Source organism: Malurus melanocephalus, unplaced genomic scaffold (assembly GCF_030028575.1).
Source record: "Malurus melanocephalus ecotype Western Australia unplaced genomic scaffold, MMel_1.1 scaffold_809, whole genome shotgun sequence".
NCBI lineage: Eukaryota > Metazoa > Chordata > Aves > Passeriformes > Maluridae > Malurus > Malurus melanocephalus.
Window position 1 is genome coordinate 25,799 of NW_026624041.1, and position 11,831 is coordinate 37,629.

An 11,831-nucleotide genomic window follows, 5' to 3' on the forward strand; every position below is an offset into this window, starting at 1 on the left:
GGCAGRAAAGGGGACTTCATAAAGACATCAGTAGAGTTTTGGAGAAAGCAGAGATTTCATTGAGCCCTCAGAGATGGAGATCAGGGACTTAGAGTTTTCTCATGACAGGATTTTCTAATGTTGCCCAAGCTGAGTGTCACCAGAAGCAGACACTGGAGGGAGTCAAAAAGCAGAAGGTCTTGTCTGTCTTTATCCTTCTGGTTCCTATCCAAAGGGAAGACAMGTTATGTTAGAGACAGAGAGTTCCTCTGGGGGTATTTGAGAAGTCCTCCTTCAAGGTCATGACAGCAGTTTCAGTTTTTATAGCACAGCAGGATYCCAAATCCCCTAAAGCAGGTTTCCTCTTCCTCACTCTCCCAAGCCATGGTGTAATCGTGCCTGACCTATGCCAAATGCCCCAGAGCATCACACCAGCTTGAAGGGTGAGATTCTCCTTGTCCTGACCGTGTCACCTCTCTGCCACCTGAATGCCACACAACGGCATGGCTGAGCATGGCTGAGCTGCCGGCCCTGCCCCTTGCCAGGAGCAGAATGCAGCTTTGGGGTGAGCCTTGGGCTGAGCTCATCCCAGGAGCCAGCCTGGTGTGTCCAGCCTGATTKAGTGAGGAAGAGCACAAACAACATGGGGTCAGTCTGCTCCAGGCGTTGGGCACGGCACCACTGAGCCCTGATGAACCAGGGAATTGCTGTACTTGTAGCAATAACATCTTCCTCCTGTGCTTTGGTCTCTGCTCTAAATAAGGAACAGACCACTTTGTGCTGGGAAAGGAACTTGGGAGGCAATTTCTGAGAGCTTGGAAAAAGCCAAGACARAAACCGTGGGAGTCCTGGGGAGATGGTGGCAGTGCACAAGGGCCAACTCCTGGGACACAYGTGGGCTGAGTCCCTGTCAAAACACCCACACACACCCGTTTATAGCTCCAGGAAAGTGGAGGCACAGTTATATCRTGTTCAAGGAGCAGAGGCCAGGGTCCCCGTAGCACTGGGCTTTTGTCAGCTTTGGAGGGCAGAAATGAGATAGAGAGCTGGGGAAGAAACAGATTGAAAAGATTTTTGTGCTCCAAGAAGGAAAAATCAAGCACCAGGAACTGGTCAAGCTTCTGTCACTTATAATCCTGTGACCAGGCYGATCCTGCCATAGAGCCATGGAACRGTTTGTGTTGGAAGGGACCTCAAAAGTCATCTGTTCCACCCCTSTGCCAYGGGCAGGGACAMCTTCCACTATCCYRGGTCAGAGCTCCATCCCACCCRGCCCAGAACACTTCCAGGAAYGGGGCATCCAAACTCTGGGCAGCSTAGAGGGAGGAGATTGCGGGGCTCGCAGTCCTGTCCCTCCTGGGGCTGCTGTGTGCCACACTCTCCATTTCCTTGCAGAAGGCATGGCAGCAGCCGTGGGCTCSAGCAGGGACTGCCTGCAGGCGGGGGAATCGTGCACCAGTGACCCGGTGTGCAGCGCCAAGTTCCGCACGCTGCGCCAGTGCATCGCGGGCAACGGCGCCAGCAAGCTGGGCCCCGACGCCAAGAGCCAGTGCCGCAGCACCGTCACCGCCCTGCTCTCCAGCCAGCTGCACGGCTGCAAGTGCAAGCGAGGCATGAAGAAAGAGAAGCACTGCCTCAGCGTCTACTGGAGCATCCACCACACCCTGATGGAAGGTCAGTACAGCATTTCTGATCAGCTTCCTGCAGGGGATTCCTTTCTACAGAGGGGCCTTTCTGCAGAGCTCCCCAGCTCGGAACGGGCTGCAGAATACCCCTGTGTTATCCTATTGTGTCTCGAGGCATCCCAACAGCCCCTGAGAGCACAGCACAGCATGGAGCTGGGTCAGAGGGGTTGGCTGGATACAAGAAAAGGTTCCTCTGTCCCCAGAGGGTGCTGGCACTGCCCAGGCTCTCCAGGGAATGGTCCCGGCCCCGAGGCTGCCAGAGCTCACAGCACCCCCAGGCACAGGGTGSCATTATTGGGGTATTCTGTGTAGGGCCAGGGGGTGGACTGGAGGGTCTCTGTGGGTCCCTTCCAACTCAGGAGATTTGATGATTCTGTTGCCATGGCATTGACATTTTGGGGAAAATGGTCCTGAGAACCTGAGATTCCTTTTTTTTTTTTTTTTTTCCTTAACTTAACCTCTCTTTCATGACATTCCCAATACACATTGAGATCTTTTGCTGGAGAAATGCACAGCATATTTTRCATCTAGGTGTGTTAATCAAGACTGTGATCACCACAGATTTTTTAGAAACACTACATAAAGYACAGGCATTGAAGAAAAAACAGCATGGACTTCAAAATATCACTCTCTTGGAATCTCTCAAATGCACCAGTGTCTTTGGTTTAGTGAAGATTTGGAGCTGGTGACATCAAGTTGGAATTTAAAGTGTTCCCAGAGCCAGTATTCAGTAAGTTTGGATTTTGACGTTTTTTAAGAGTCACCATAAAATTGCACCTCAGTGGCCATAACTCTTCCTTGTCAGGCTGGTGAGTATTTTATGCACCATGAAAATTAAAATGGGGAATAAAACAGACCCTTCCAGCCATGGGCTGTGAAATAGATTAATAAAACACTGCTGGCTGGAGCCTGAAAGGAAAAGTGCAGGGGTGAGACCACAGGCCAAAGGCCAAACAAAACAAAGCAGATGGACACTACAGTGGCCAGGCTTGCCAGGATGGACACTGGGTGATCAGCTTCCTGGGAAGCTTTCAGATGCCAAAGCTTTCCGGGTGCAGAGCATGGGGCTGTGAACTGACCGGGGAAATACAAAACCTCTGCAGCCTCCAGGATCGGCCGTTCCCATAATTATGTGATGGATTTGTTTCTGTTGAAGCGAAGCCTGGGGAAGAGGTGGCAATCAGCTTCTCAATTCATCTCAACGGGCACCACCACAGCTCCTTCCCATCCCTGCCCTTCCTGGCTCCAGCTTTGGAAGCAGATCAGCTGTGACATGGCTGGGCAGGGCAGTGCTGGAGTGAGGATTTCCACCTCTGGTGTGTGTTGGAAGAGACCTTGTAGACTATGCAGTTCCAAGCCCCTGGCATGGACAAGGACACCCTCCACTGGAAGGAAGAGGAGACAGAGGCTGCCAAGGAGTGCTGGAAGCAGGAKGGGCCAGCTGTGGGTGTCCAGATGCAGAACTGGAGTTTGGTGCTGGAGGGACTCCTGGCCCAGAGGGAATTCCACCTTGGGAATGACRGGAGAGGGCTGTTCTTGGGGGCTGACACCAACTCTGCTCCATGTCCTCTGCTCCATTCTCTGCTGTCATGTCCTGAGCCCCACACCTTTGCAAACAACTCACTTCACTTGCAATGCAGATTCGCACACCAAACTTCTATTTCCTTGCCTTAATTTCCCCAGGGAGATATATTTCATAGCAGTCACATGTTTCAGTGTCCTTACACGTTTAATTGACTGAGAAAGGAAGCCAATCCACACCGTCCATGTAGAGCTCTGTTTCTCAATCACACAYACCCAGGAGGCTGCAAAAAGCTTCCTAGAAGCCCTCTTGTGAAAACAATTGTGGAAGTGTGTGCTCAGGGAATTTACAAAGCACGCTATTTACTCAGCTTCTCTTGAGCATGCAGCATTTAGCCACCTTCCCATTTAGAGACACAATAACACGATGACAACCCGATAACAATTCTCTGATAAGGTGCTTTATCATCAGGACATGAAACTGCTGCGCTGGAACACACAAATGGGCCCCTCTCCAGTCAGTAACGATGCACGATATTTCAATGAAGGTGTAAAGCTGCCTTGTAATGCATCTGTGGTAATTGCACAGGGCTGTGAACCCGGGGAACCATTTCTTCCTGCCCACAGCTGGAGGTCAGCACTGCCCAGAGCATGAGGTGGATAGCCCTTTTATCCCAGACAGTAYATCTGCTGCTGCTGTCCACATCCATCTAAATGTCCAATAAAAACCCCAACAGATCCTGAGCTGTTTGCTTCAACAATATTCCATGGTATCCATCAGGATGACGGGGCATTACAGACCATTGCACAGATGAAAGGGAAKCACCGATTGAATAAAATCAGCTTCCTAGAGACTTAAAACAGAAGAGAGGAAGTTTCTGCGGGAGCTGTGGGTCTTTAGCTCTATGCTAAATAAGAGAAGGCTGTTGGCAAGGAGAAAGGGAGATGTGACAGTGAATATGGGGTGTGCTGTCAAACACATAATCCTGTGCACAGCCCTGTCTGTGTCCTAAACAGACGTGAAGACTTTTGACCTAGGGAGGGACACTGAGGAAAGAGCAATAATGGTGATGGAAACCCCAGGTGTGTAGGGAGCTGTAGTTTGAACCCTGCCCATGAGCAAGAGCCTGTGCTGCAGCCTGGTATCCACTGTAAAAATCCCTGTGGAGTGTCCCAAGGCTTGAATTACAGAGGGCTGCAACTCAGCAGGTCCCTGACAGACTGCTCCCCTCCAAAACTGAGGTGTATTTTTAAAAGCTGCTTACATTCTGGTCCCTTCTCCAAGGATGTATCCACTCCTCTGTTCCCACGACTCGGAGTATCCATTTGCTCRTGGCCTTTAGAGCACAGTCCCCGTGCACCCACCACGCAATCTTCCACTGCAGATGCTGAACCTCGTGCATCTCAGCCATCCCTCAGGAGCCTCATCTGCATTCTCAGCAATTCCTCTCTTTCCAGGCATGAATGTCATGGAGAGCTCCCCGTACGAGCCGTTGGTCAGGGGCTTTGATTWCGTCCGGCTGGCGTCCATCACTGCAGGTAGGGCTTGGGAGAGGCTCTGACACCCTCTGGTTCAAATGGGGGGATGTGGCTGTGGGACCAAGCACTGCAGACTGGGAAATCCTTTGTGCTCCCTTGGGAGCGTTGCATGGTTCAGCTTCAGCAATTGTTTTTCCGAGGAGTTGCCTCTGATTCCTGTGCTAAACTGTTACAGGTTCTGGGAAAAACCACTGGTGATTTTTGTCTTTGGGCTGTTTCGTGTCCGTATGAAGGACTGGGACTCAAAGATGTGGTACAATGACCCATCCCAGGCAGGCTCCTTCTCCACAGCAGTGGATGATCTGTTCCACACAAACACCTCACCACACRCTGCTTGGGTATCGTTAGCTTTGAGAAGGGCTTCCACATCGGTCACAGGATCAAATGCTGCAGGAAAAAAGGTCAACAGCTCAACCTGTGTGCTGATCCCAGCCACAGCCTTTAACCACCCACCTCAGGGCAACTTCAGGACCCYGAGCCATGTTCTGCTCTGCATTGTAATCCTATGAACAGCTGAGCAGAGCTGTCTGACACCTTTTAACTCCTCAAGGGCTCAGCAGTTCAAAGTGCCCACCAATAACCCGTTCACCACAAATGGCACAGCAGCCACCTCAGCCAGGCTGTGCATCACTGCCTTGGCAAAGCTTTTCCTAGACTGGATTTTTTACCAAACTATGTGTCTGGAGCAGGAAATGTGCTCCTCCTGTGTCCTGGCAGATGTGCTGCCCTGCTGCAGCTTTTCCAGATGTGCACCTTGCTCTGGGTGTCATCGAGGAAGGAGCAGTGTGTCCCTGCAGCTGGTGAATGTCTGCAGTCCCCACCATGGGCAGGCACCTGCTGGGTGAAAATGTCCCAGAGCAAATCAGCCCTGGATAATTGGAGTAGAGGGGATAAGACCCTGCTCTCACTGACTCCACCTGGCAGACTGGAATGTGGACAGGGCACTTTGTTTGCTGAGTCGTGGTTTTCTTTACTGGAGTTTTTCCCTTCTGCTGAGTCTAGAAAGCTTCAGAGCATGGGGAAATCAAGGGATGGGGATTTTTATGCATGGTTAACACACTCATGTTTTTAAAGCAGATTGGAATAGGTTGTGCAGCAAAGCAAATGGGCCCAGAGCAGCAGGGAATCTTCAGRGGACCTGACATTCACTTAGGGAAATGCAATTTCTTAACCTTTTTGTCCTTATTTATGCCAATCAAAATCTTCTGTAATATAACTTACAACCTGCTGCCCACTGCCTACCAGCATYCAGGCTCATATGTGCCAAAGGAGCCTCTTTCAAATTTACCAAAAAGAATTCCCAAGAACTTATTGAAACATAAGACMCCCCTGTGACCATAGGCCAAGTGAAGAAACAGGTTGATTAAACCAAATTTTAYATAAACAATATATGGCCACTGTTAAAACTGTACAAATGGAACCATATCCCTCCACTCTATTGTAGCAGCGATTAAAAAAGCACATCCACTGGTGTTACATCAGCAGAGGAGAAAATCCAGCATGTGCCCTGTGATTTATGAGCTGAATGGGTAATGAAACCCTTCCAATAACTGTTTCCTACATGTCAGCTGGCAGTTCCCCAGCATAAACCAGTGCTCTGACAATATTCATCCCTGGGCAGTTTTAAAGGGAAGTATTTAGTGATGGGAACGCACCAGGCAAAACTTTCATCCATCACAAAATAACTGAAAAACTTGGAATTTGACTTACAGTTCCCTGTAAGCAGCAGGGACAACAGAAAGGGAAAAATAAATGCTGGGAGAAGGAGCATCAGATAATGTCAGGGAAATAAAGAGGGCAGGCAGCTCTGAAGTGCTCAGGGAGATGGACAATGTTTTAACACTTGTCAGCAGTGACTGGCTGGTTTTAACTCCTGGTCAAAGATACGGCTTGATTCTGCACTGAGAATTTATCATTCTGGAGATCTTTCCTCAGTGGAAAAAATCTTTCTCTGCTGGGGAGAAAGTCCTTCTGGTGTGCTACAGGTCATGATTTTAATTCAGAGAGGTGAAAATGAGCTTGGAATTCATTTTCTCTCAAGCTTGAAGGACCCTTGCCTCATCTGTTTGACCAGAATCTGGTGTTTCCACTGACTCCTGCCAGGGACTCTGTAGCATTTTTCCCCTCTATAAAACAGACCCCATCCACCTTTGAAGGGGCCCTACAGCCAGTGTTAGACAGATGCCTTTCTCTCTTTCCTTTTTCCCACATTCACAGAGAAGGCTGCTGGCATATAAACCCATGAGATCCCTGTTTCCCGCTGAAGATGCTGTTTTTCTCATCCATCACCAGAGTTTTTGCTCTGTTTTCCTGACCTTTCCCCTTGCTGCAGGTTTCCTCCACCTTCCCCCACCCCACACCTCTGCTCTCCCACCCAGACTGGGACACTCTTTCTCCTCTCGTTTTAGAGGGTGGAAATGCAGAGTGGTTTTGCTGGAGTCAGAGAAGGGTGACCCTGTAAAGGGTGTGGGGAGAGACCCAGACCCCTCACATCCAGGCAGTGTCAGGATCCAGGGGATTGCAGCTGGAAGGTGCCCTGATGGCAGCTGTCACTGCTCTGGATGTGGGGACACGGGGAGGGGACACTGGGTCAGGCTGCTCTGGACGTGGGGACACTGGGGACATTGGGACAGACTGCTCTGGATGTGGGGACACTGGGGACACTGGAACAGACTGCTCTGGACGTGGGGACACTGGGGACACTGGGTCAGACTGCTCTGGACGTGGGGACACTGGGTGGGGACACTGGGTCAGACTGCTCTGGACGTGGGGACACTGGGGACACTGGGTCAGACTGCTCTGGACGGGGGGACACTGGGGACACTGGGGACACTGGGGACACTGGGGACACTGGGTCAGGCTGCTCTGGATGTGGGGACACTGGGGACACTGGGACAGACTGCTCTGGACATGGGGACACTGGGGACACTGGGACAGACTGCTCTGGACAGGGCACCGTGCAGCCAGACCGGTCTGGCTTAGCTGGGCAGACCCCGGTGTGAGCAAAGCCGAGCTGCTGCCATGGCCCTGCAGAGGCCTGGAAAGCTCAGTGCCCAGTCTGAGGTGTCAGGAATTAGGGCAGAACACCTGTGCATCACAGACACAGCTTTGCCACTGACCCAGCCTTTGATCATGAGCAACTCGTGCAAACATAAGTTCCGTTTGTGGTGATCCCAGCACTTGAATGGATCCACTCATGGCCATATGTAGATGCACTTTCTAATGCAGTCTGTCTTCCAGGCCTCACACCACTTMATTTGAATTTGTAAAATGTTACCAGATGCCCAGATTAAAGCAAAAATAATTTTATTAAATCTATGAGCTGGGTGAAGTGAGCTTTGGAGGCGAAGTCTGGTGTGTGACTGAGGCACATCTCAGGAAGAGATGAGTGTGGAAAGGGGATTTGGGGCTGCCAGGACACAGAGGGCAGGTGTCCCCTTCCCGGGGCAGCTTTGGTGTCACCGAGGGCCCGGGATGGAGCGGGGTGGGGACGGGGGGCTCGGGCGGTGCTGCTGCGGGGCTCAGCACAAACCCCTGAAACGCTCCCGTCCCGCAGGGGCAGAGAACGAGGTGACGCAGGTGAACCGCTGCCTGGACGCCGCCAAGGCCTGCAACGTGGACGAGATGTGCCAGCGGCTGCGCACCGAGTACGTGTCGCTGTGCATCCGGCGCCTGGCCCGCGCCGACGCCTGCAGCCGCTCCAAGTGCCACAAGGCCCTGCGCAGGTTCTTCGACCGCGTGCCCCCCGAGTTCACCCACGAGCTGCTCTTCTGCCCCTGCCACGACACSGCCTGCGCCGAGCGCCGCCGCCAGACCATCGTCCCCGCCTGCTCCTACGAGTCCAAGGACAAACCCAACTGCCTGGCCCCTCTGGACTCCTGCCGCGAAAACTACGTCTGCAGGTAACGTTCCACACCGGGGTGGACATGGGGGCTGTCCCCTGGGCAAAGGGTCATCCACGGTGACCAGAGCCAGTGTGGTGACCTGTGGGGTCACACCATAACCCCTGACAGGCCACTGCCTTGTCCTTGTATCCTACAGAACAGTGCATGGACAGGAGGAGATGTGAGTGAGGGGTTCATGCTGCATTTACACATTTTTAATGGATTTTTGGCTTTGATCCTAGAGATGAAAACAGTTCCAGGAAGGTGCAGCCTAAGCAGGGGGGAGGGTTCCTTACAGCCACATTCACCAATCCACCTCCCTTGCTGTCCCTCTTCCCCAGCCCAGAGCATCCTCCAGGAGCACCAAAGGTATCCTGACAGCCATAGGCACTTGCAAAGGCATTAAAACCATGTTTGTTTGTTTGTTTGTTCAATTAGAAAAAAAAATAAATAAAAAATACACCCTTCTGCTGCAAGGCTGAGTGTTGGAGAGACCTTGTAGCATCCTCTAATACCTAACAGGAACCTATAAGAGAGCAGGAGAGGGATGTGGGGCAAGGGCAAGAAGTGACAGGACCAAGGGGAATGGCTTGGAACTGAAGGAGGGTAGATTTAGATGGGATTTGGGAAGGAATTGCTGTCTGTGAGGGGGTGAGGGTAGCCAGAGAAGGTAGGGCACAGGGTAGCCAGAGAAGCTGTGGCTGCTCCATCCCTGGAAATGTCCAAAGGGGGATTGGACGGGGCCTGGAGCAGCCTGGGATAGTGGAAGGTGTCCCTGCCCATTGCAGAGGGTGGGATGAGATGATTTGTTGGTCTCTTCCAACCCAAACTATTCTGTGGTTCTATGATTCAGTGATTCCATGTTTTGGTGATTGTAACAGGAGTTTTAGAGTCCCAGTGTCACTCCAGATCCACTGCACAGCCTGTGGCCAGCCTGGTTTGCTCCTGTTTCCATCCAGCCCCAATCCCACACCCACAGACCCATCCCATGTGCACACTCACAACAAAACCCCTGCAGCTCTTTTCCTTCATCTGTACTATTGTCACCCCCCTGTTTGTCAAAGAGTCTTTGATATTCCCAAAGGTTAATCCACACAGAGCTCTTGGGAGCAGAGCCCCCCTGGCAGTGAGAGATGTAAGACCATAATAGCACCATGGGGTCCCAGCCCCGTGCCCTGGGTGCTGCTGGGGCCATGAGAAGACACCTGGGGAAGGGCACAAGGACAAGTGTAGGACACACCTGCCTGTATTGTCCCAGTCCCTAATTGTTGTGGGGTTTGGGACTTCCTGAGCTGAACTTTCAGCAGCCATCCCCYACCAGCACATCATCTTTTAATTACAATAAAAATATGATGTATTTTCACAAAGGGAGGTGAGAGCAGCAGCATCCTCTTAGAAACACAGAAGTACAAATACCCTCAACACTGCACCCCAGAAACACAGAGGCAGGAGAATGACTGAGCTATGCAGAAGTGGAGCTGAGAGATGCAGAGTCCCTGGGCTGACCAGGCCCTGCTCAGATGTCATCCCAGGCTWCCCAGAGAATCTGAAATGAGTGGGTACTGCCCTCTCCCCAACAAGAGAAAAGGGCCAAGTGGGGAGGAAGAGGTTCAAAGGGGAGAGCGTTGCTCCACAGGAGACTGGAAACCATTTCCTGCAAGCAACACAGCTGTTAATTATCTGGTCCCTTGGTCTCTGAATATATTATACAAAACATCCTCTAGAGACTCAGAGGGGGCAAGAGGTTGGCATGTGACCTGGTCAAAGCCAGCAGTGCAGAATCCACAAGGAGAGCCATGAATAAATCAMAAAGAAATGGAGTGAAACACTCCAGGGCTCACCCTGCCTGCACTGCAGCTCCTGCACTGCTCTGACCCTTCCAGTTTCCCCGTTCAGAGAGGGGGGTTCTACTAACATGGATTCCATCAAATCTGCAATCAGAATCTCCCTTCTTTAAATCTGCTCTACGCAATGCAGCCAGTTTTGGAAAAGAAGATTTTGTCTGCCCGTGTTACAGAAGAAAAGGATTGATATGGGGCAAATATGGGAACAAAGATAAGAAAGAAGACAGAGGAGTAGAGGAGAAGTGGGCTGGAAAGCGCAAATTGGAGTGCTAACACTGACCAGGAGCAAGAGCAATGTGTCTGCAAAGGAGAGGATGTCTGAGAGAAGAAACATGCTCAGTTTTTGTGAGATTACCCAGGCAGGCAATTGGAGGTTCTCAGTTTGCAGCTCAGACACTGAAGACTGTCACGTATAGAACCTTCCCTTCAAATGYTGTCAGTGATATCACTTGCCTGAGTTTCCTGAGCAGCTGAAACTCCATGTGAAATCCCCTCCTGCCTGGCCACAGAATGAATGTTGAGGTGGATCTGGATCTGCAGCTGTCGCTGTGTCCTACCTGAAAGCCCRGTGTTGATATCTCAGTTATCCTGCAATCTCCAAACAGCACCGTGTGCCGAGAGCTGACTCGTCCCTAAAGAATTCTGTGGAAAGATCGGGATGGCAGAATGATTTGCCAGGCTCAGGGAGTCCCTCTCCAGAGAATGGTCATCTGCAGCAGAGGATGGGGCAGCAGCCCTGGTAATGGGTAAACATTTCAACCTTTGGGTATTTCCCTTGATCTGAGATGACCTCTGCTATATTAAAAGCCTTTAAAGAGAGAGAAAATGGACCAGAGCCATTCTCTGTTTCAACAAATCACACCAAAAAATGAAAGTTGGGGTTTTTAGGCAAAGTYATTACCCCAAAGGTAGAAAATGGCTACACAGAGTGATTTCCTTCCCTGCAACTGCTCTTCCCTCAAAAACCAACCCCACAAAACGGTAAACAAACATTTCTTCCAAGACTAGACCTTTCTTGCCGTCCTGAAGGAAACCTGTAAAACATTACCCGCAGAGCCTGTTCAGAACTTCCTCCTGGATTTGTTGGGGTGGGCAGGAGATTGTAAAAGGGAGATTGTTCAAGCTCTTTGAGCAACACCTACAGCAGCACTTTGCAAATGCATTCCCTTCTGTAAACACCTCAAGTGTGCTGCTGCATCCCCGTTTGCCCCAGTTAGCTGTGCTAATTGTCCCGTTTTGTGCTGTGGCTCCATCAGGTCACGCTACGCAGAGTTCCAGTTCAACTGCCAGCCATCGGCGCAGGCTGCCAGCGGCTGCCGCAGGGACAGCTACACCGCCTGTCTGCTGGCCTACACCGGCATCATCGGTAAGAGCTGCCT

At 51.3% G+C, this 11,831-nt stretch overlaps 1 protein-coding gene across 1 annotated transcript in view; it reads left to right on the plus strand.

Annotated features, from left to right (window-relative positions):
- Positions 1-1,379: 1,379 nt before the first annotated feature.
- LOC130585016 (GDNF family receptor alpha-4) overlaps positions 1,380-11,831 on the plus strand; it is a 17,394-nt gene continuing 6,942 nt past the window's right edge. Inside the window, exons 1-4 of the mRNA XM_057385314.1 lie at positions 1,380-1,653; positions 4,644-4,724; positions 8,281-8,626; positions 11,709-11,818. Of these exons, the coding sequence (XP_057241297.1) occupies positions 1,380-1,653; positions 4,644-4,724; positions 8,281-8,626; positions 11,709-11,818 (811 nt within the window). The remainder of the gene's footprint in view (positions 1,654-4,643; positions 4,725-8,280; positions 8,627-11,708; positions 11,819-11,831) is intronic.